Raw genomic sequence first — 25243 nt, 5'->3', positions numbered from 1 at the left:
GCATTATACACAGCATTATCGCTTCTAGCTTCATTACACAGAGCATTATCGCTGCTAGCTTCATTACACACAGAATTATCGCTGCTAGCTTCATTACACACAGCATTATCGCTGCTAGCTTCATTACAAGCAACATTATCGCTGCTAGCATCATTACACACAGCATTATCACTTCTAGCTTCATTACACAGAGCATTATCGCTGCTAGCTTCATTACACACAGCATTATCGCTGCTAGCTTCATTACATGCAACATTATCACTGCTTTCATTACGTACAGCATTATCGCTGCTAGCTTCATTACACACAGCATTATCGCTGCTAGCTTTATTACAAGCAACATTATCGCTGCTAGCATCATTACACACAGCATTATCACTTCTAGCTTCATTACACAGAGCATTATCGCTGCTAGCTTCATTACACACAGCATTATCGCTGCTAGCTTCATTACATGCAACATTATCACTGCTTTCATTACGTACAGCATTATCGCTGCTAGCTTCATTACACGCAGCATTATCGCTGCTAGCTTCATTACAAGCAACATTATCACTGCTAGCATCATTACACACAGCATTATCACTTCTAGCTTCATTACACACAGCATTATCGCTGCTAGCTTCATTACACAGAGCATTATCGCTGCTAGCATCATTACACACAGCATTATCGCTGCTAGCTTCATTACACGCAGCATTATCGCTGCTAGTTTCATTACACACAGCATTATCGCTGCTAGCTTCATTACACGCAACATTATCGCTGCTAGCATCATTACACACAGCATTATCGCTGCTAGCTTCATTACATGCAACATTATCGCTGCTAGCATCATTACACACAGCATTATCGCTGTTAGCATCATTATACACAGCATTATCGCTGCTAGCTTCATTACACGCAACATTATCGTTGTTAGCATCATTATACACAGCATTATTGCTGCTAGCATCATTACACACAGCATTATCGCTGCTAGCTTCATTACACACAGCATTATCGCTGCTAGCTTCATTACACGCAACATTATCGCTGCTAGCATCATTACACACAGCATTATCGCTGCTAGCTTCATTACACAGCGTTATCGCTGCTTTCTTCATTACCTACAGCATCATCGCAGCTCGCTACAGGATCATCGTGTGATGACAAACAGCGTTAACTTCACTGTGCTGTGTTTGCTGAAGTCACGTTTTACACTACCGATGTATTCTCATTGGGGAGAGTCGTCCGCTCACCTTGCTGCGTACAATGGTCGCAACCTAACGACTGCGATTCTGTTTTTGCCGTGACCGCAGCTTTGCCATCCTCTTCCTGAGGTTTGGGATTCATGGCCTCCAGGACAACTTTGTCGCTGAGCTGTCCACGCACTACAAGAACTATATCCTCTTGCCGACCGGAGCATTAGCCGATTGCCACTCCGTGGTGCCACGCTGTGCGGTTCTGCGCAAACGAAGCATCCTTGTTTTGCTTTCAACATTTTACTCCAGTTGTGCTTTTGGCGTCATCATGAATAATAATGCGTCATAATTTATAACCGTCGATGTTGGCCCCATTATTATTATTATTATCGCGTGAGGCCGCCGCGAAGGCACCGTGTTTCACGGACACGGTCTGCAGTAGGTTCACTCATACGGGGCAACGTTGCTGTGTGACCCCGATTTGAGTTATTTGTGGGTAATTTCAAATGTTAGCAAATGCGGACCACGACGCCGACACACAAGAGCCTACACTTTTCGAATGACGTTGCCTCGATCTTTTGACGTTCGCTCTGAAGTGGACGGCCCACGTATTGTATGGTTATATGCACCCACAGTGATAACCGGCACAGCCTATTTGACCTCATGCCATGCCATGGGCCAAGTCACCAACTCCTCTACAGTCTTAATACATTTATAACTTGATAACAAGCTGTGTGCAATCTCATTGTGCCAAATAACAGCCCTGATAATGTGGTGTTACAAAACTACTGCTTGAAGTCACTTCAGTAGCTTCTTAGCCACATGACGTCATGCACCTTCCCACATGGCCCGCAAAGAGCTTTTATGCTTTGATTTAAAGCTTTCGTGACTGCAGTAATTCATATTCTTAGTTCTTTCGGTAAAGTCACGTTGAAGGGAAACAATAAAATAATAATATATATATAAAACAAACGTTTGTGTTATGGTCGAAACGTCGTGAGAATTTTTATTGTTTTATAAATATTTTATTGTTTCCCTTCAACGTGACTTTACCGAAAGAACTAAGAATATAGCTTTTATGCTGTAAACCAAACAATGTTAACCCTCAAGAGCTGGAATATGGCAAAACCAAAGATAGGGTCCTAGCCTATAAACATCTGGCAGTTTACCAGTGTTGGTTAAAGCAAGTCGGAAACTGCTGATGAGACACTGAATGTACAAACCCGTCCAGAGTTTGCTTGTTTCGAACCAATGCCGTTGAAAAGAAAATCACCATGAAAAGGCTAGGTGACCAGTGAGTTGTGTACCAAAAATACTTTTTTTTTATGTGGAGGGACAGAGATGGGAAGAAATAGAATTGTCTGCTTATTTATTTTGTTATTTTTATATATGAGCCTGAGTTGTATTCTTGACTTGGGGCACCTTTCTATACGTTTCTGCCCCTGCTCACCATGGGTTTCCTCCGGGCTCTCGAGTTTCATCCCAATCGTTAAAAACGTAGAGTCGCATTGGTGTTGGCCAAGCTTCCCAATGCAGGACCTTCCTGAAAAAAGTGTAAGGCCCACTGAGCTATATAGCTTTTTTTCACAAGCGACCTGGCCACAAATTAGAGCTCAACGAAGTAACTAATAATGTGGAAATGTATAGCAGCCAAATATTCTACAACACTCGTTTCTAAATGTGGAGGAAAAATCGGAGGACCTGGAGAAAAATTCACACGACTACGGGAAGGGAGACACGCAAACTCCAAATAAACAGCAGGCCTCCTGTCTACCAGGCGAGGTAGTTAACCACTCTTAGCCACCGTGGCATAACAGGTGCCTGGCCTTAACCGCCAACCACCCGCAGAGTTCCTCACCTTCTTTGCCGTGCTCAACTTCTACATGTACACGCTGGCCTTCGTCTACTCGCCATCCAAGTTCGCCGCTAGCGGTAAGGACGCTCGACCGAGTCGCCCCATCTTCCCGCTCACACGAGCGAGCGACGGCCGAGCCGGTGGTGAAATCTGAGAATTTCCACCACTGTGCTCAGGGCAACCCCAATGAAAGGCGGGTAGGGGGGGGCTGAGCCTGTTGACTCCTTTTCAAGAGGGTCCTGCCACACGTTATCGCAGTAGGTGGCGGCGTCGCTGCTGTGTGTGGGAGCCCAATTGAGTCATTTTGTAGCGTGATTCTTTTCAGCATCGGGATGTTTGGCCAATACCAGTTACATTGTGTGTTTTTGTTGTTGTTAAATATAACTCAGCATTTCAAACCTGTAGCCTTTGTAGAATGTGAATAGACAGGCCTGGCACAACCCAGTGAGTGACATCCACCGATGTACTTAAAGGGCTTCTTGAGCTTGGCCGTGCAGAACAGGAGGGAGAACAAACAAGCCCCTCATGGAAACGTACCCGAGTCATGAGCTGAACCCCCCAGGCCCTCCTTGCCGCGAGGTGCAAGCGTTTCCACTGCACCAGCCTGCCGCCTCCTCCCAACGTAGGGAGTGACTGCGGGCGCACTGTGAAATCTCCGCTGGTTATTCCCAGAGTACGGCCAAGACGAGAACGCTCAGCCCATGCTGAGGCGGTCGTACTCCCTGCGCAGCTCATCCATCAAACCAGGTGCCCACACACACACAGTGCTTGGTGCCCACACACACACACAGTGCTTGGTGCCCACACACACACACACACAGTGCTTGGTGCCCACACACACACACACAGAGTGCTTGGTGCCCACACACACACACACACAGCGCTTGGTGCCCACACACACACACACACAGTGCTTGGTGCCCACACACACACAGTGCTTGGTGCACACACACACACACAGTGCCTGGTGCCCACACACACACACAGAGCTTGGTGCCCACACACACACACACACAGCGCTTGGTGCACACACACACACAGTGCCTGGTGCCCACACACACACACAGAGCTTGGTGCCCACACACACACACACAGAGCTTGGTGCACACACACACAGTGCCTGGTGCCCACACACACACAGAGCTTGGTGCCCACACACACACACACAGTGCCTGGTGCCCACACACACACACAGAGCTTGGTGCCCACACACACACACACAGTGCTTGGTGCACACACACACACACAGAGCTTGGTGCACACACACACACAGTGCTTGGTGCCCACACACACACACAGAGTGCTTGGTGCCCACACACACAGTGCTTGGTGCACACACACACACAGTGCTTGGTGCACACACACACACAGCGCTTGGTGCCCACACACACACACACAGTGCTTGGTGCACACACACACACACAGTGCTTGGTGCCCACACACACACACAGTGCTTGGTGCACACACACACACAGTGCTTGGTGCACACACACACACACAGTGCTTGGTGCACACACACACACACACAGTGCTTGGTGCACACACACACACACAGAGCTTGGTGCACACACACAGAGTGCTTGGTGCCCACACACACAGTGCTTGGTGCACACACACACACAGTGCTTGGTGCACACACACACACAGCGCTTGGTGCCCACACACACACACACAGTGCTTGGTGCACACACACACACAGTGCTTGGTGCACACACACACACACAGTGCTTGGTGCACACACACACACACACAGTGCTTGGTGCACACACACACACACAGAGCTTGGTGCACACACACAGAGTGCTTGGTGCCCACACACACAGTGCTTGGTGCACACACACACACAGTGCTTGGTGCACACACACACACAGCGCTTGGTGCCCACACACACACACACAGTGCTTGGTGCACACACACACACACAGAGTGCTTGGGCCCACACACACACACACAGTGCTTGGTGCCCACACACACACACACAGAGCTTGGTGCCCACACACACACACACAGTGCTTGGTGCACACACACACACAGCGCTTGGTGCCCACACACACACACACAGTGCTTGGTGCACACACACACACACACAGTGCTTGGTGCCCACACACACACAGTGCTTGGTGCCCACACACACACACACACAGTGCTTGGTGCCCACACACACACACAGAGTGCTTGGTGCCCACACACACACACAGCGCTTGGTACCCACACACACACACACAGCTTGGTGCCCACACACACACACACACAGAGCTTGGTGCCCACACACACACACACAGTGCTTGGTGCCCACACACACACAGTGCTTGGTGCACACACACACACAGAGCTTGGTGCACACACACACACACAGAGCTTGGTGCACACACACACACAGTGCCTGGTGCCCACACACACACACAGAGCTTGGTGCCCACACACACACACAGCGCTTGGTGCACACACACACACACAGTGCCTGGTGCCCACACACACACACAGAGCTTGGTGCCCACACACACACACACAGAGCTTGGTGCACACACACACAGTGCCTGGTGCCCACACACACACACAGAGCTTGGTGCCCACACACACACACACAGTGCCTGGTGCCCACACACACACACAGAGCTTGGTGCCCACACACACACACAGCGCTTGGTGCACACACACACACACAGTGCCTGGTGCCCACACACACACACAGAGCTTGGTGCCCACACACACACACACAGAGCTTGGTGCACACACACACAGTGCCTGGTGCCCACACACACACACAGAGCTTGGTGCCCACACACACACACACAGTGCCTGGTGCCCACACACACACACAGAGCTTGGTGCCCACACACACACACACAGTGCTTGGTGCACACACACACACACAGAGCTTGGTGCACACACACACACACAGTGCTTGGTGCCCACACACACACACAGAGTGCTTGGTGCCCACACACACAGTGCTTGGTGCACACACACACACAGTGCTTGGTGCACACACACACACAGCGCTTGGTGCCCACACACACACACACAGTGCTTGGTGCACACACACACACACAGTGCTTGGTGCCCACACACACACACAGTGCTTGGTGCACACACACACACAGTGCTTGGTGCACACACACACACAGTGCTTGGTGCACACACACACACACAGTGCTTGGTGCACACACACACACACAGAGCTTGGTGCACACACACAGAGTGCTTGGTGCCCACACACACAGTGCTTGGTGCACACACACACACAGCGCTTGGTGCCCACACACACACACACAGTGCTTGGTGCACACACACACACACACAGAGTGCTTGGGCCCACACACACACACACAGTGCTTGGTGCCCACACACACACACACAGAGCTTGGTGCCCACACACACACACACAGTGCTTGGTGCACACACACACACAGCGCTTGGTGCCCACACACACACACACAGTGCTTGGTGCACACACACACACACAGTGCTTGGTGCCCACACACACACAGTGCTTGGTGCCCACACACACACACACACAGTGCTTGGTGCCCACACACACACACAGAGTGCTTGGTGCCCACACACACACACAGCGCTTGGTACCCACACACACACACACACAGCTTGGTGCCCACACACACACACACAGAGCTTGGTGCCCACACACACACACACACAGTGCTTGGTGCCCACACACACACAGTGCTTGGTGCACACACACACACAGAGCTTGGTGCACACACACACACACAGAGCTTGGTGCACACACACACACACACAGTGCCTGGTGCCCACACACACACACAGAGCTTGGTGCCCACACACACACACACACAGCGCTTGGTGCACACACACACACACAGTGCCTGGTGCCCACACACACACACAGAGCTTGGTGCCCACACACACACACACAGAGCTTGGTGCACACACACACAGTGCCTGGTGCCCACACACACACACAGAGCTTGGTGCCCACACACACACACACAGTGCCTGGTGCCCACACACACACACAGAGCTTGGTGCCCACACACACACACACAGTGCTTGGTGCACACACACACACACAGAGCTTGGTGCACACACACACACAGTGCTTGGTGCCCACACACACACACAGAGTGCTTGGTGCCCACACACACAGTGCTTGGTGCACACACACACACAGTGCTTGGTGCACACACACACAGCGCTTGGTGCCCACACACACACACACAGTGCTTGGTGCACACACACACACACAGTGCTTGGTGCCCACACACACACACAGTGCTTGGTGCACACACACACACAGTGCTTGGTGCACACACACACACACACAGTGCTTGGTGCACACACACACACACAGAGCTTGGTGCACACACACAGAGTGCTTGGTGCCCACACACACAGTGCTTGGTGCACACACACACACACAGTGCTTGGTGCACACACACACACAGCGCTTGGTGCCCACACACACACACACAGTGCTTGGTGCACACACACACACACAGAGTGCTTGGGCCCACACACACACACACACAGTGCTTGGTGCCCACACACACACACACAGAGCTTGGTGCCCACACACACACACACAGTGCTTGGTGCACACACACACACAGCGCTTGGTGCCCACACACACACACAGTGCTTGGTGCACACACACACACAGTGCTTGGTGCCCACACACACACAGCGCTTGGTACCCACACACACACACACAGCTTGGTGCCCACACACACACACACAGAGCTTGGTGCCCACACACACACACACAGTGCTTGGTGCCCACACACACACAGTGCTTGGTGCACACACACACACACAGAGCTTGGTGCACACACACACACACACAGAGCTTGGTGCACACACACACACACACAGTGCTTGGTGCACACACACACACAGTGCTTGGTGCACACACACAGAGCTTGGTGCACACACACACACACACAGAGCTTGGTGCACACACACACAGTGCCTGGTGCCCACACACACACACAGAGCTTGGTGCCCACACACACACACACAGTGCCTGGTGCCCACACACACACACAGAGCTTGGTGCCCACACACACACACAGCGCTTGGTGCACACACACACACACAGTGCCTGGTGCCCACACACACACACAGAGCTTGGTGCCCACACACACACACACAGAGCTTGGTGCACACACACACAGTGCCTGGTGCCCACACACACACACAGAGCTTGGTGCCCACACACACACACACAGTGCCTGGTGCCCACACACACACACAGAGCTTGGTGCCCACACACACACACACAGTGCTTGGTGCACACACACACACACAGAGCTTGGTGCACACACACACACAGTGCTTGGTGCCCACACACACACACAGAGTGCTTGGTGCCCACACACACAGTGCTTGGTGCACACACACACACAGTGCTTGGTGCACACACACACACAGCGCTTGGTGCCCACACACACACACACAGTGCTTGGTGCACACACACACACACAGTGCTTGGTGCCCACACACACACACAGTGCTTGGTGCACACACACACACAGTGCTTGGTGCACACACACACACAGTGCTTGGTGCACACACACACACACAGTGCTTGGTGCACACACACACACACAGAGCTTGGTGCACACACACAGAGTGCTTGGTGCCCACACACACAGTGCTTGGTGCACACACACACACAGCGCTTGGTGCCCACACACACACACACAGTGCTTGGTGCACACACACACACACACAGAGTGCTTGGGCCCACACACACACACACAGTGCTTGGTGCCCACACACACACACACAGAGCTTGGTGCCCACACACACACACACAGTGCTTGGTGCACACACACACACAGCGCTTGGTGCCCACACACACACACACAGTGCTTGGTGCACACACACACACACAGTGCTTGGTGCCCACACACACACAGTGCTTGGTGCCCACACACACACACAGAGTGCTTGGTGCCCACACACACACACAGCGCTTGGTACCCACACACACACACACACAGCTTGGTGCCCACACACACACACACAGAGCTTGGTGCCCACACACACACACACACAGTGCTTGGTGCCCACACACACACAGTGCTTGGTGCACACACACACACAGAGCTTGGTGCACACACACACACACAGAGCTTGGTGCACACACACACACACACAGTGCCTGGTGCCCACACACACACACAGAGCTTGGTGCCCACACACACACACACACAGCGCTTGGTGCACACACACACACACAGTGCCTGGTGCCCACACACACACACAGAGCTTGGTGCCCACACACACACACACAGAGCTTGGTGCACACACACACAGTGCCTGGTGCCCACACACACACACAGAGCTTGGTGCCCACACACACACACACAGTGCCTGGTGCCCACACACACACACAGAGCTTGGTGCCCACACACACACACACAGTGCTTGGTGCACACACACACACACAGAGCTTGGTGCACACACACACACAGTGCTTGGTGCCCACACACACACACAGAGTGCTTGGTGCCCACACACACAGTGCTTGGTGCACACACACACACAGTGCTTGGTGCACACACACACAGCGCTTGGTGCCCACACACACACACACAGTGCTTGGTGCACACACACACACACAGTGCTTGGTGCCCACACACACACACAGTGCTTGGTGCACACACACACACAGTGCTTGGTGCACACACACACACACACAGTGCTTGGTGCACACACACACACACAGAGCTTGGTGCACACACACAGAGTGCTTGGTGCCCACACACACAGTGCTTGGTGCACACACACACACACAGTGCTTGGTGCACACACACACACAGCGCTTGGTGCCCACACACACACACACAGTGCTTGGTGCACACACACACACACAGAGTGCTTGGGCCCACACACACACACACACAGTGCTTGGTGCCCACACACACACACACAGAGCTTGGTGCCCACACACACACACACAGTGCTTGGTGCACACACACACACAGCGCTTGGTGCCCACACACACACACAGTGCTTGGTGCACACACACACACAGTGCTTGGTGCCCACACACACACAGCGCTTGGTACCCACACACACACACACAGCTTGGTGCCCACACACACACACACAGAGCTTGGTGCCCACACACACACACACAGTGCTTGGTGCCCACACACACACAGTGCTTGGTGCACACACACACACACAGAGCTTGGTGCACACACACACACACACAGAGCTTGGTGCACACACACACACACACAGTGCTTGGTGCACACACACACACAGTGCTTGGTGCACACACACAGAGCTTGGTGCACACACACACACAGTGCCTGGTGCCCACACACACACACAGTGCTTGGTGCCCACACACACACACAGAGCTTGGTACCCACACACACACACAGTGCTTGGTGCCCACGCGTCCTTGGTCCTGTTTTATGCTCGAGGTTTTTTCGCGACGGCAGCAGCGACGCAGCCCAGCAGCGGCGTGTTCGTCGCTCGTTTCAAGAGGCTCGCAGTGGCTAGGAGATGTTGCCTCCCTTCCCTGGTGTAGAGGAGGTCGTGGGTTCCAGCCTGAGCCTGATGCCTCTTGTATACTTGGAGTTTGCTTGTCTCTCCCTCCACATCATGTGTTGAATCAACATACATTGAGAGTATTTGGCTGCTATACATTTCCTCAATGATAAGCCACTTCGTTGACCTATCATTTGTGGCCTGGTCGCATCTGAAAAAGAGGTACATACCTCAGTGGGCCTTATCTGGTAAAATAAAATGTAAAAAAAAGAGATCCCACCAACAGCCTCGTCATACAAACCAAGAAAATAAATTCTGATTCAACCGCATTAATTGATCAAACCAAACAGTTCTCGTTGAAACCTTCTGCTGCCAGGCCACCAAGATTATACGGCTTACCAAAAATGCATAAAGTAGATACACCCCTTCGTCCCATTGTCTCTACTATCAACTCCCCCACCTACAAACTGGCTCGTTTTTTGTCTGAAATCCTACGGCCTTTCACTGGAAAAACCACCTCTGCGGTACAAAATCCTACTCACCTGGTATCGACAATCAAGGGTATTTCCCTGTCCCCAGACGACCTGCTTGTCAGTTTTGATGTAGTTTCCTTATTCACCAAGGTTCCTGTACCTGACACCATTGCAATCATTGAAGACTTGGTTCATCAAGGACTAAACACTGAGGTACCCCCCCTGGTGAGACACTGTTTAACCAATACATACTTCACTTGGAATGGAACTTTCTACAAACAAACTGAGGGCACCCCAATGGGCTCCCCCCTATTTTGAGACTGACGCCATCCAGACTGATTGGTTGGGCCACTCTGCGCCCGACCTTATGGAAGAGGTACGTGGATGACACTTTTGTCATCTGGCCACATGGCCGGCCTGCTCTAGACCAATTCTGCGACCACATCAATTCCATACACCCAGCCATCAGATTTACCATGGAAGTCGAAAAAGATGGCAAGCTACCTGTTTTGGATGTCCTAATTAAAAGGAGACCTGATGGTTCAATGAGTCACTCTGTCTACAGGAAAGCTACCCATACGGATGATTATCTGAAACCGGATTCCCACCACCATCCATCCCAGAAGAATTCCCTCATCAAGACTCTGCACCATAGAGCCCAATGCCTATCCGACCAGGAACACATCCAGTGAACTCAAGCACGTACACCAAGCTCTTAAGGCTAATGGTTACTCCGACTACACAATCCTCAAAGCTATCACTCAAACCATGAAGAAGGACCCTCTTGAGGAGCCATTCAAAACCATCACTTTACCCTATATTGCGGGGATCACAAAAAATATCTCCAAAATCTTGAATAAATACAAGATCCAGGTCCGATTCAACACATTACATAAAATCCGTGATCTGGTTCCGTCTGTAAAGATGTGATTCCGGACATACAGTACCCTGGCGTCTACAAACTAAGTTGCCTCTGTGGTAGTAGTTACATTGGACAAACCAAACGCCATGTCTCGGACCGCATTCGTGAACACAAAGCAGACCTAAAACACGGTAGGACCAACACCTCGGCCGTGGCAGATCATTGTTATAATTCAGTAGGCTCACATGACATTGACTTCTCCAAGACAGAGGTTCTTTGTAAGCCATCTGGCTACCATGAGAGATTCGTTCATGAGGCTATCCACATACACAAACACAGAGATTTTAAACCGAGAAGATGGATTCTGGCTTAGCAATCATTGGAAGGATTTGATCAACCATTTCGGGTCTTAATTGATTGTTCACGCTTACGGTGGCTCGTCCATCTGAACAAACTGCCAAAATCGCTCTCCGTGGTGCTAACGTTAAAAAACCGCCACTTTTTTCAAAAATTTTATTGCTGTGGTTTTCACACCTGATGATGATTGCTTGTGTTGCAGTCGGAACGTCGTGATAATTGTATTGTTTTATATTTCTATTATTTTATTGTTTCCCTTCTACGTGACTTTACCGAAAGAACCAAGAATATGAATCCCTGCAGTCACGAAAGCTTTAAATAAAAAAAAATGTAGTCTCGTTTTAGGTTTAAGAATCCTGCAGGCCACCCCGTTAATAAAATTACCGCAGGTGAATTCACCGTGAAATAATAATAATACATTCTATTTGTGAGCGCTTTTCTGAATACTCAGACACTTTACATAAAATCATAAAAGCAGCAAAAACAACATCAAATGGTAAAAACATCAAAATACATCAAAATACACGCCACCTGCTTCACAGTAGAGGTAAGAAATCCTGTGACGTCATTTCCCAAAAGAGTCGGCCACTGTGTGCTGGCGTCATCGTCCGAATTTTTCACATTTGAAAAAATGCATCGCGAATTAGTTTGTTGGGATGACGCATGGGAACATCACCCTCCACTGTGAACACTTGGCAGGACCCTCCTGAAGAACAGTCTTGAGACACGTTGAGCCTTTCCTGGGTAAACAAGTTTCATAATAATAACTAATAACAATAATCTCATCAGGTCTTGCAAGCTAAGCGGTGTTGTGCCTGGATCGTGCCTGAACGATTGACCCACAATGCACAGCAGACTTTTATAGGCGACTGTGGGGCTGCATGGTGAGCAGCAGACGGGCGTGCAGCAATATTCATTGCTGTACTGTACTTCTGCACTTGCCACCTATGCTCCCCACCTTCACCAACCCTCAACGACCAGCTTGGTGAAGTATGGTAAAAATAACCGCCATGAGCCACACGGCGTGGGGAAGCCTTCATCCAGCAGTGGATTGACCATAGAGCTGTGCTTGTGCATACACGTGCAGTTGAAGTTGTACAATGTTTGGATACCCCCTTTCAGTGGGGGTGATATTACATTTCAAATAAAGTTGTTAAACCTTTAAAACTTTTAAACTGTGACATGTAGCTTGGCAGTAACGTTGTGACGCTGTCTGGCTGCTGCACGCAGGAGACGCTTTAGGAGGAAACTCTGCCTTTCCGCTCATGTTGTTGACGGACGAAGAGGAAGTGTGAAACCGGCGGTACGTGTGGTGGGTTCGTGATCGCGCTGCACAACCAACGGCGCATGTACCACCCCGCTGCACACCAAACCAGCAGCATTATCACACGGCCTACGTGTGTCTGTGCCTATGTGTACATGTGTGTGTGTGTGAGCGGTAGTGTAGCGGTTAGCGCTACGCTCTGCTATGAACCTGGCGACCCGTGTTCGATTCCCGCTCACGGCAAACACCGGTGACGATTATCTGAATCGGTCCTGGGCCTCCCCTTGATCGACTCGGCCTCAAATGAGTACCGGGAGCGATGTGTGAACATCGCCACTCGGGAGACAAAAGCGGCCGGGCGTGGTGTTGACCACCCACCCCTCGTGTGCCGTGCCAGCCTTTATAGGTGCTACTCGCTAACAGAACTTGCCCCTACAGTCTGTTAAGGCTATACACGCACGCCGGCTTGTTTCTGGGTGTCTACGGCTCTGGGAAGCCCACAGCGGACACGCGTGTGTTGCGGTGTGGTCCACGACACAACTTTGTTCTAATGAGTCCAGTGCTGAGTCCAGTGGCCGAGTGCGATGATCGTGGGCCCTGGTGCCAGGAAATGAATGGGATCCCCTGTCCAATTCCCCCCTTCGTCGTGGGCCCCCAGGCCCATGGGCCCCGATGCAGTTGACTGCCTGTGAGCTCGCCAGCTGCACCGCTGGATAACGCCGATCCACCATCGCGCCACTTAGGCTGCCAGCTCCGGTCATCCAGTCATTCAGACGCAGCACTGCGTTAAAAACCTCCTAGCCGCCCACCCCTCCCCCCCCCGTTAATTAAACCTGTTAATTTAAATAGCTAAGCAGACAACGCACATTCTTCCTGTGCCTGATCCTCCACGTATTATTACAAGTCTTTTTACAAGTCCCATCAGCCGTATGGCATTCTGGGAGTGCATCATTTCAGCAGCATTGGTTCGACACAAGCAAACTCTGCGGACTGGTTTTGACATTGTCTCGTCAGCAGTCAGGCTTACTCGCACCAGTGCCGGTGAACTGCCAAATGTTTATAGGCAAGCACGTGGGCCCTAGTTGGATGCAAGACTATACAATGCATAGTGCACGTTCTCTTCATGCGTAAAGCGCAATGTCTAATTTATAAACGCAGGTGCCACAAGTAAGTAGCCCGCCTTAACAGGGAAGTGAATTTGCACCGCTGGCTCAGGGCCATAAGTAGGGGATGAGCACTGCCCCACGTGAGAGTGGGAAACCAATTTTGACTTTGGAACCAAAGTGGTTTCTTGCTCCAGTGAGCAGCGGGCATCTCATTACAGGCCACCTCTGCTGGCTACAGCTTAGACTTTAAATTGGGAAGTGTTGAAACTATCCCAGATAAACTCTTAATGGGTGGAGATTATCCCTTGTTAGTCATTACAGGTATCGCTCGATTTACAAAAGGGATGCGGTTCTTAAAAAAAAACATGCTTAAAAGATGTTTTTTTTTAAATGGGAACGGCTTTTCCCATTAATTTAATACGAAAGATTAGGGATGTGTTTCGGACGGTCATTACAACTCTACTCCCAACCATCAGCCTGTGGGCCTTGTGAGACCAGTGATTTCCAGCAGCATTGAAGCAGGCAAACTCTCGGTCGGTTTGGGCTTTCTCAGTATCATCATTTGAGTGTGCCTCGTTTAACAAATGCTACTGGATCGTCTGCTGTCAGGAAATTGCTCTTCACAATCCCACAATGCACCATCAATGTATAATGTGTACAGTGTTGCTTTGTAATTAATCGCTTGTAATAATCGCTTGCAATTCGTTAGTTGGAGCAAGGTTGGCTACGTCTCTCTCCGTGAACAGCCGTGGCAGGGATTTAACTTAACCCAGCGGGCTCAAATGGGCCGGGCAGAGCGAGCCCGACGCCGGCCGTGTTTTTGTTTCGTGAGTGCGGGTGACTATTACGCAAGTGGGAATGTGCGGGTGCTGTCTGAACCCCGCGCACTGCATGGGCACTTCGAGCTGCGGTGGAGATTAGGTTTGGCAAATGGGCACTCGCTGTACGGTAACGAGCAAGTGTGAATTAAACGTTTTCAAAGTTGTGGTGCTCCCTAGGAAAGAGGGCAATCGCAGTCTGCTGACGACGAGCAAGCGATTTAAACTCTTAATGCGGGATAATGAATTCTCACGCCTGGTTGCCGGTTTTAATGTGAACATGTTAAGGCTCGTTTGTCTTTGCACATTTGAAAATTACCCACCGCTAAATAGTGGAAAAAGCCGCCGGTAATCAGTTATCCAGGTGTAACATAGATAAGCATGTTCAATGGGATCCACTTGTCACGAGTTGGAATTGCTTGGAGGCTAGCGAACAAGACGTATTGTGTTCTAAATCCAGTTACCCCTTGGATTGCAGTTCTCACAGTTATTTGAAGACGTAATTAAATGTAGTGCAGATAAAGGCTGTGACTCCGTGTTTTGTGGAGGTCCTACATTGTAGAGGACAAATTTACATCCTGAACACAACGCATTGGAGAAGTTTTTCCTCTGAAGTTGGTGTGCGAGACATTGGCACGCTTTCAACAAATGTGGACATTCGCCCATGTGTGAATTATCCACCCTCGCACTCTGTGGGGGCCAGATTCTAGGTTTATTTGGGTAGAGTGGCATTGCAAAATGGACATTGCCGACAAAACGGTTTGTCCATCTCGGAAACTTGAGGAATACTGAAACTGTGGATGGCAAGAAGGATTTTAACGCAAGCCGCCGTTTTAACTGCGGAAGGGATAGTGCTCGATTGTTTGTTTTCTGTTACGTGAATTGCATCACCTACGGAATCGTTGCAGCCATTGCCCGCACAGCAGTACGTGCAGGGCACCTGCTTTGCTGTGGCGTACATTTTTAAATAAAACATTTGCAGGATTGATGAATGACGATCCTCGAATCAATTTAATCAGATTTTTTTTTTCAAAGGGTGCAGAGAGCCGTGAAGCTTGCAGTGAGGGCGCGTTCAGGAGGCCCCATCAGGTGCTGCACGTTCTCATGAACGTGTCTGAAGATACGCGTCAAACAAACTAAAGTTGATTTCAATGGTATACATCGGTCTCATGTAAAGTAACTCTTGAAATGTATAAAAATTTACACAAATACAATTGGAAATGCTATAACTTTGGAATCAATAATTGAGTCAAACGACTGTCAATTTATCTATACTGTATTGGTTTAACCCAAATGTATATAGTGGTGTCGAATTGTAACCGCATCTCAAGAAGCTGTACGAAAACGGTGCGAGTGCTTAACTGTAGAGGGAGGCAGTCATGGCCGAGCTAAAAATGTCTTCAGCCTGGACTTGTAAAGGGGCAGAGAGCCCACAGATCACGGGGGCAAGCAGAGGAGAATGAGCGACCTCCCACTGCGAACGAGGCCTTCAAACAAAAGCCATCAAACTGAAAGTTGTCACTAAAATGTGAAATAAGTTTATTTTTGCATGAAAAAAATTAATGTACAGGCAAATCTGAACAAAAAACCCATTAAAACCATGACCACATATGCTCACGTTTTGATAGCATCACTCAACACTGGTGAATTAAGTATGTTGTATGCCACAGCCATGTGTCATCTAAGCCCTAGATTAAGGTGGTGAAAACATAACTCACACAAATCATAACACAACCAATTAAAACCAGTCGGGACAATCGCTTGTACTGGTACAAAGAGGCAACTGGGGTTGGGCAAGCTTCATTGATTGTTTATCAGGAAATCGGACAACACAATTGAATAATCGGCAAATGCGACTTCCTTCAGAATTCTAGTGGATGCTGCATGTAAAATGTACAAGCCTTTATTACAGATGTTCAATGGTCACAATTTAGAATCTCGATTTATTTAATAAAACCTATTCCTTTCACTGTGGTGTCTGTAATAATCTGCCGTGGTATGAATGTATACTCTACAGACATAAACATCGAATAATTTTCATGTGTACTATCTAATAATTTTCATGTGTACTATGACAGTAAGAATCGAATTTAATAAATCATGAAATTTTCTATTGAACAAGAGAACATGGAATAGTTTTTTACTGACGAGTAATTCAATAATAATTTGGAGGAGCGGTACGTCAAAACTTAATCATAACCGATGCGTTTTTTAATTATATTTCATTACTTGTAGCGCCTTGGCATCCCAGTACTGGCATCGTTAAATTGTGAATTATTTCACACGCAGGCTGTGGTCTCTGTTACATGCTGTGGTGCTCAAATGTGCTGTGCTGCGTGCGAGTGAACATGGTGCGCGTGTAGCGTTACGAGCAGTCCACAGCACTCGGTCTGCTTAATGGCAGGTGGCGTGCGGTAATGGCACGTGGCGAGCAGCGGTGCGATGTGATGTCTACCGGAGTTCCGTACAAGTTTTGCTGCACGAAAAAAGTACAGCGCCTCCTCAGAATATCGGGGGACGAGTCGGTGATGGGGTTTCCTGATGATACTTTTTCCTAGCAAAACCCCAAAATTTCCATTTATCCCCTTTACAGCTTCCAACGTTCGTTGCAGGAGAATCGATAAAGCCCACCGCCGAAACCACCGAAAAACGACGAGCCAAATTCTAGTGACGCACAATCCAATGCGACAGCAGTGAATGTTCACCTACGGGAGAAACCTGGGGCTGCACTGGTGCGGACGTTTCCAAGCAGCGTGGAGATGCAGTTAACATCGACCCTGCACGCCGGTCAGTTTTGAGGTTCGGGAGTGCGATTTGAATTAATTTTCAATATTTAGGGGGTCTGCAGCTTCGAACGTGTTCATGTGTGGGACACGTTGCACCCGCCGACGTTATCTCGAGGACGCCCGGCACGGCACGTATCGGCGTGAGCGGTGTGGGGGTGGGGGGGGAGGAGCAGACTGCGCCTGAGGCGATGATGTGGCACTGGCGATGGTTCAGATGGCCAAGCCGAAGACGGACACGATGCAGTACATGGACTTGTTCTCCCATCGCACCGTGCAGCTTCCTGCGGGGGGAGGGGGACGGACACCAGGGCGGCCGTACGCGTCACTGGCAGAACGCCAGGGAGGGGTTTCTTTCTAAACGCCGTTGCTGAGCGCAGGCCCGCAGGTCTAAAAGATCAAGCGTCCAGAAGCGAACAGCACGATCAAAGTTGTAACGGATACAGAGCGCATGCAACGCGCTTCTTGAATTGAGCAGGTTTATTTATGAGAGATGATGGAAGGAAATTCCAAAGTGGAGCAGTGCGAAGGATGAAGGAGAAAAACGCGTGTTGTGGTGACGAAGCAGTTGTGACCGGCCGTGTGGGGGTTAAAGAGCGTGGCTGAAAGGAAACAGTCTTGTTTCGTTTAGGTAGAGCATAACGGTAAATCTACCAAGCATGTTAAAACGAATTTGATGCAGGCCAACATTTATTTGTTTAGAGCCACACCCTGCTGATGAGACTCAAAAGCCCCAACCAGTTGAGGATTTGCATCGTTTAGACAAACGCTGTTAGAAAACACGAGGCTAGAATGGCCAATGGTCGGTGAACTAAATGTTTCAGCGATGAAACGGACGCACCTCTCTTATAAAGGAAAATATTTTGTGCAGAAGGCAGGCTAACTGCTTGAGGATGGGAGCAGAGGTAATAGTAAAAGTGTAGTACATGTGGTATTCGTGCCATTCTTATAGGACAAGACTATCACGAAGATGCTATGTCTCACAGACAGTCTGCAGTAGTTGTATGACAGGGAGCGATGTTGCTCTTTGTAATCCCAATTAAGTAATCTGCAGGTAATTTTTCAAGTTCGGACCATGTCGCCAACACACAATGGCCTTGCTCTATTCCACGTCATGGAATATTTAAAGCACATGCGAAGCAGACCACGTGTAATATTTATGGATACACTTGAACGATAGTCTTGTGTAGGATGAGAGACAGACTGCGTGTTTGCGGGCATGTGTGCATGTGTGTGTGTGCACACGTGTGTGTAGCGGTTAGCACGCCGCACTACGAGCCCGGCGACCTGAGTTCGATTCCCCAAATCAGGTCGCCGGGTTTCAAACGACTATCTGAAACGGTCCTGGGCATTCCCTAGGTAGACTCAGCCTCAAATGTGTTTCTGGTGCGGTGTGTAAACATCACCACTAGAGACAAAGATGGCTCGGCATGGTGCCCACCCACCGCCTCGTGTGCCGTTCCGGCGTTCATAGGTGCTCGCGAAGAGCACTTGCCCCAACAGTCTGTTAAGGCTATACGGGGGATCTTTGCGTCTGCGCGTGTGTATCTGTACGCATGCGTGTGTGTGCTCACCGTCCGTGCTGTTATCCCAGAAGCAGGAGCTAGCCGTGTGAAGCCCCGCGCCATTCTTCTGCATGATCACGCACGTCACTGTTGGCACAGACCACCACCCCCCTCGGAGCTCAGCACAATTCACTCTCCATTACCAATTAACAACACGATCATTAGCGTCGTTGTGGAGAATACAAGTAACAAAAAATAAGCATGCCAGGACGCATCCTTCCCATATGTCCCTCCACATAGAAAATAAAAGCTTTTTTTTTTACATCCCATCAGTCACACAGCCTCTTGGGAGTTCATAATTTTAGCAGAAATGGTTCACAACACAAGGAGCCTCTGGACCGGTTTTGACATTCATTTTCTCATGAGGGGTCAGGCTTGCTTAAACCAATGCTGCTGGACTGCCAGATGCTGCTATTTCAGTGAGACTTCCTGCATAATGGCCATATTTATTTAAATGTATCTTAAATTCACAATATATGCATTGAATCGTTAATATGACAGTTCTTTATTTATGACCAATACAAATGACACGCAAGCATATATGCGATATTTACAGAACAGAGCATATTTAAATGTTCTTATTATTACTACGACTGTTTACTCAGGAAAGCCTCAGTCTTAAACCTTTTTCAGAATAGTCCGACCAAGTTTTGCAGGAGGTGGCGATGTTGCCATGTGTACTCCGAAATGAGTCATTTGCATAAAGGTTTTTGGGTTCTCACCGCGTAAATATAAATGTGTGTCGTAAACCCACCTCCACTCGACACAGTCATGTAGTAAGGTTTGTCACATGAACAAACCATCCGAATTAGTTACATCAGCACACAGGTTCTTTGGAAAGTTACTAATTGGCACGTTTTTATTTACGTGACAAACCTTACTAATTGGCAGTGTCAGGTGGTGGCTGGGTTTACGACACGTTTATATTTACGCAATACAAGCCCAAAACCTTTACTATGAATCATGTTCGTTGCGAAAGCCTACATGTTTAATTTCGTAATTTGCAGATTATTTTTCAGCATTGGTATGTTTGGCCAACACCAGTTACATTGGGTGTTTTTTTTAGTTCAACATAAACTCAGCATTTGAAACCTGCAGCCTTTGTGGAATGCGAACACACAGGGAGGCCTGTCATAGCCACTCGCGAGTGACACCCACCGATGTACTTGAAGGGCTTGTTGAGCTTGGCCAGCTGGTTGAGGCACTGCTCCACCACGGTGGACGTCCACTGGTTCACCTTGTTATGCTGATAGGCGTTACCCCCAATGGCACTCTCCACCGACTTGGGATACAAGAGGATCGGAAACAATCACGTGCGTGTCCTCTCGCTGTGGCGCGTTCCCGGCGATGGCGGGCTCAGAATGCAGGCTCATTCCTAACCACCGCGTGTGTGTGTTCCTCGCCACGGTAAGCTCCACAGCCGCTGTCAACTCGGTGCTCGTCCCCCACACTGTGCTCCCAAACGAGGCACGTTCCTCCAGTCACAGCTGGGTCCTCCTCAATGCTGCACATTCTCAGCCACAGCACGTTCCCAGACAAAGTGTGCTTCTAACCTCTACACCTTTCTAACCACCGCAGATCCTAACTACTACGTGTTCCTGGAGCCATGAGGGCAGAAAGGCAGTGATTCATGAGCACGTACACTTTGCACCATTCACATACTTTGTAAAGCTAATGAGTAAATTACTAAAGTGGGACAGATGTCATTGTGGGACGATTCACTCTTTTATTAACAAGTGAATCAGATCAACCCCCATTGCTCACGGTCCCGCAAAGCACCAATCCATCCAGCACCCGCCACACACCGAGTGATCTTATCGCTGCATCTCCGCGCCAAGCGGACTCTCTCAGGCTGCCACTCGTTAGTGTCGACCATCGGCCAAAATTAATTTGAGCGATAACAGGTGACTCTGATGAGCCCTCGTGAAGACGTCAAAGCTGGAATGAGTGTGGCTTTACGAGGGAGGCGCGATGCTTTAGACCGTTTCACCCCCCCCCCCCCTCAATGCCACGTTGTGCGTCCAAGTCAGTCGGAGCTTCTCACCTCCTTGATGATATTGCTGACCTCGTCCACAACAAATGCAGCCTGGTGGTAAAAATATGAAAAAAACAAATTACGTGTTTTAGTATTTACACCAATTGCCAAACGATACAACAAAGTCAAAGTGATTTACAAAGTCCAAGTTCTGCAGAAATGAGCATCGAGACCGTGCTCATCTCTGCTGGCCACAGCCCTGATCCGGTGGTGAATATTCCACATTCCTATGGTGGGGGTCGAGTCTCCATAGGATGCAAGCACAGTTGATTTCCGCACACAGTACAGAAGGTCCTGGTGGGTTGACTCATTAGAAGGGCGGCGACGGACTCGGCAAGGGTAGCGATTGCACCCCAATGCTTGCGCCTCAGCCTGCTTGTTTACAAGGTCATGGATCGAATCCAGTGGCTGCCCTGATGATTACTGTGGGTGTAATGACCATGGTACGACCACGTCGCTCCATCCACTTCACAGTGGACTATCGCATCCCCTGATGTCATTGCAAGAGCAGGCCACCGTGTCCTTGGTCCAAAATTTGCCACATTCCAAAATGAACCCACAAATGACACCGACACGGGTGACTGTGGGTGCCGTCGTTTCTGTAGCCACTGGATAAGCAGCGGGGGGAGACGTTCTGTGAGAATGCAGCGAAATCAATCAGACTCGTTCACCTCGTAGCAAGCGGCACAATTATCGCTTAAATTACTCAATTATAACTAATGGATTCAAAACCTGAAATAGACTGGCTTATAATTGCTAAAATTATGCATTCTTGTCAATCACGAGACTGAGGTTAGAAACACTCCATGCAGCATTCACGCTGCATGGAGCAGTGACGCTGTATGGAGCTCACACTGCATGGAGCAGTCACAGTCACACTGCATGGAGCAGTCAGTCACGCCACATGGAGCAGTCACAGTCACACTGCATGGAGCAGTCACGCTGCAGTCACGCTGCATGGAGCAGTCACGCTGCATGGAGCAGTCACAGTCACACTGCATGGAGCAGTCACAGTCACACTGCATGGAGCAGTCAGTCACGCCACATGGAGCAGTCACAGTCACACTGCATGGAGCAGTCACGCTGCAGTCACGCTGCATGTAGCAGTGACGCTTCATGGAGCAGTCGCAGTCACGCGTCCCCTGGGTCACGAGTGACCCCATTCAACAACGCGCGACTTAGCGCCGGTCGCCATGGCAACTCGTCCACAGCGCCCCCGGGGCAACCGCCTGGCGGGGAATCAATGAGCCATCATCTATCCACTGCTCGATAACGCCGTCCCCCAGCCGCTCTCACAGCACCCGCACACAAGCTGCTGCCTATCGCTCCATCCAAAGAAACTTGAGGCGTCCATCAATTGCCTTTTAAATATCCCTAGAACAAAAATTGGAATAGGTGACGGAAGTCTTTGACGTTGCAGCACCAACGTTTTGGAACAACGGCCTTGTTTTACTCCCTTGACATCGTAAATCTTCCTTCAAAAAATATCCTGGAGCTCAAGATTAGTGCTGGATAGACTCGCTAGAGTAGCGGTAGTTCAATGTTATATTTTAGTGAGGAACTCCTGCTGTGTTGTCTTGGTGTGGTCTGGGACTGGTTTGTCGTTTGTGCCGCCTTGCCCAATCTTGATAAATTTGACAAATATAATTAGTGTATTATTTATTCATATTTAGCGACTTGCTTACCATTCTCTCTATGCTGCACTCCTATCGTCATTGGTATCGTTTGTTGTAATTTGCTGAGCCACCACCCACCCCGTGACCATACTGGACATCTGTTTAAAAAAAGAGCTTCATAGCTCATCGGATTCCCCTCTCCTGCGGTCTAAATCAAGATCTCTGATTGTCGGGGCGTTCGCGTCCCTCCTTCCTGCGGCAGCGAAACGACCGCGCGCCTCGCTCAGCCTCCTGCCCAAGTCCCTCCGGGCTGTTTGTCGCACGCATTAAATACAAATCAGAGGCAGTAACAACTTCACTACGTTCGGGCTTACGAGTGTAGTTTGTTCCCAATCAGGAGAGCAGGACAGTCTAGTGAGGTAGTTCTTCCCGCACCGGATTCGGCTTATGTTTGGACAATTTTATATTAAAAAGTCGACGCCTCTGTAGGGGAGGAATCCAGCGCAATCCACCACATGGGATACTACTACTACTGTCACAGCCGGTTCATTAACTCGTTTCCTGTGCTGCCATCTCCCGGCCACATGGCAGCGCAATGGGAGGACACCACCACCACCAGCAGCACCACCAGCACCAGCAGCACCACCACCAGCAGCACCACCACCAGCAGCACCACCACCACCAGCACCACCACCAGCACCACCACCACCAGCAGCAGCACCACCAGCAGCAGCACCACCAGCAGCACCACCACCACCACCAGCACCAGCACCACCAGCAGCACCACCACCAGCACCACCACCAGCACCACCAGCAGCACCACCAGCAGCACCACACCCGGCATTGGTCAGCCACAGCACGCAGAGCCAGCCAGGTCCTCTGCCCAGCACCACCACCATTGGCACCGCAACAACCACTGCCACCACCAACACACCACCATCCACCACCACCACAATCATTACCCTCGCCGCCGCCACCACAACGAAATAACCAAGATCACCAGCAATACAAGGGCGACCATAACTCCGCCACACCAATTATCACAACACCACCACTACAATAGCCACCATGACAACCGCTACACAATAACCAAACAAAATACCATCAAATTTAGAGTTTAAGCTTTCGTGACTGTAGGAATCCATACTCTTTGGTGCTTTCGGTAAAGTCACAATAAATCACGACGTTTTTCATGCCGTCGTTTTCCCACCTGATGACGTCTGCTTGTGTTGCAATCGAAACGTCGTATTCTATTATTTATTTTCTTTCTACGTGATTTTACCGAAAGAACCAGAGTAAAACACCACCACCCTAACCCCCGCCACTGCAGTAACCGCCACCATGACAACCACAACACCAACAACCACCATAACCACGCGCTGCCACCACCACGATAACCACACCAATCACCACGAGCACCATCACCACTACAATGGAAACAAATCACACCACCACCGCCACCACCACACCACCACCGCCACCTCCATGCGACCCGGCGGGCGAGCGATCAGGGCCCGGCACCGCAAGCCACACAACAACCATCGCCATCATCACCGCCACCGCCATCTCGACTACACAGCCATCGCGAGCACCTCCTCTCCGGATTGAAAGTCGTCCATTGCGAGAGACTCGGGGTGGACGAGAGACTCGGGGTGGACGAGAGACTCGGGGTAGACGAGAGGAGTCGAAGCGGGACCCCGGGCGGCTCGACTTGGCTGGGTGGAGGCCTCGTCGTTATCGCCGTTGCGGTGACGTCACTCAGAATTCGTGGGTAGTCATCCGATTTACGGGTGACGTCATGTTGTCGGGTTGTACGGGTGACATAACACCGGCC

General features: G+C 50.1%; 2 protein-coding genes across 3 annotated transcripts in view; one reads left to right on the top strand and one right to left on the bottom strand.

Moving 5' to 3' along the window:
- LOC116953015 (transmembrane protein 181-like) overlaps positions 1 to 17379 on the top strand; it is a 57741-nt gene extending 40362 nt beyond the window's left edge. Inside the window, exons 14-18 of one of the 2 annotated variants that reach the window (XM_032972826.2) lie at positions 1302 to 1384; positions 3027 to 3116; positions 3712 to 3786; positions 13453 to 13525; positions 16453 to 17379. In XM_032972826.2, the coding sequence (XP_032828717.1) occupies positions 1302 to 1384; positions 3027 to 3116; positions 3712 to 3786; positions 13453 to 13517 (313 nt within the window). In that variant the 3' untranslated portion in view covers positions 13518 to 13525; positions 16453 to 17379. Of the gene's footprint in view, positions 1 to 1301; positions 1385 to 3026; positions 3117 to 3711; positions 3787 to 13452; positions 13526 to 16445 lie in introns of both variants that reach the window. The other variant, XM_032972825.2, reaches the window with a different exon arrangement.
- On the bottom strand, positions 16926 to 25210 carry DYNLT1 (dynein light chain Tctex-type 1). Its single transcript, XM_032972827.2, has 5 exons — positions 25002 to 25210; positions 21803 to 21844; positions 20917 to 21040; positions 19768 to 19845; positions 16926 to 18477 (listed from the first exon to the last, which is right to left on the bottom strand). The coding sequence occupies exons 1-5, from the start codon at positions 25026 to 25028 to the stop codon at positions 18407 to 18409; spliced, it is 342 nt and encodes a 113-aa protein (XP_032828718.1). The 5' UTR covers positions 25029 to 25210; the 3' UTR covers positions 16926 to 18406.
- Positions 25211 to 25243: the final 33 nt, after the last annotated feature.

Source organism: Petromyzon marinus, chromosome 49 (genome assembly GCF_048934315.1).
Source record: "Petromyzon marinus isolate PM22_M1 ecotype Great Lakes invasive population chromosome 49, UKy_Petmar_22M1.pri1.0, whole genome shotgun sequence".
Lineage (NCBI taxonomy): Eukaryota > Metazoa > Chordata > Hyperoartia > Petromyzontiformes > Petromyzontidae > Petromyzon > Petromyzon marinus.
Note: the sequence above shows the minus strand (reverse complement) of the source record. Positions and strands in the feature narration are given on the sequence as shown.

What these genes read in the sequence shown, in the direction of transcription:
- DYNLT1 (XM_032972827.2), bottom strand. Translation starts at nt 25,028, where the DNA reads ATGGACGACTTTCAATCCGGAGAGGAG. An exon ending in ACTTTCAATCCGGAGAGGAG is followed by an intron (nt 21,845 to 25,001) that starts GTGCTCGCGATG and finishes TTTTACCACCAG; the next exon opens with GCTGCATTTGTTGTGGACGA. An exon ending in CTGGGATAACAGCACGGACG is followed by an intron (nt 18,478 to 19,767) that starts GTGAGCACACAC and finishes CTCCCCCCGCAG; the next exon opens with GAAGCTGCACGGTGCGATGG.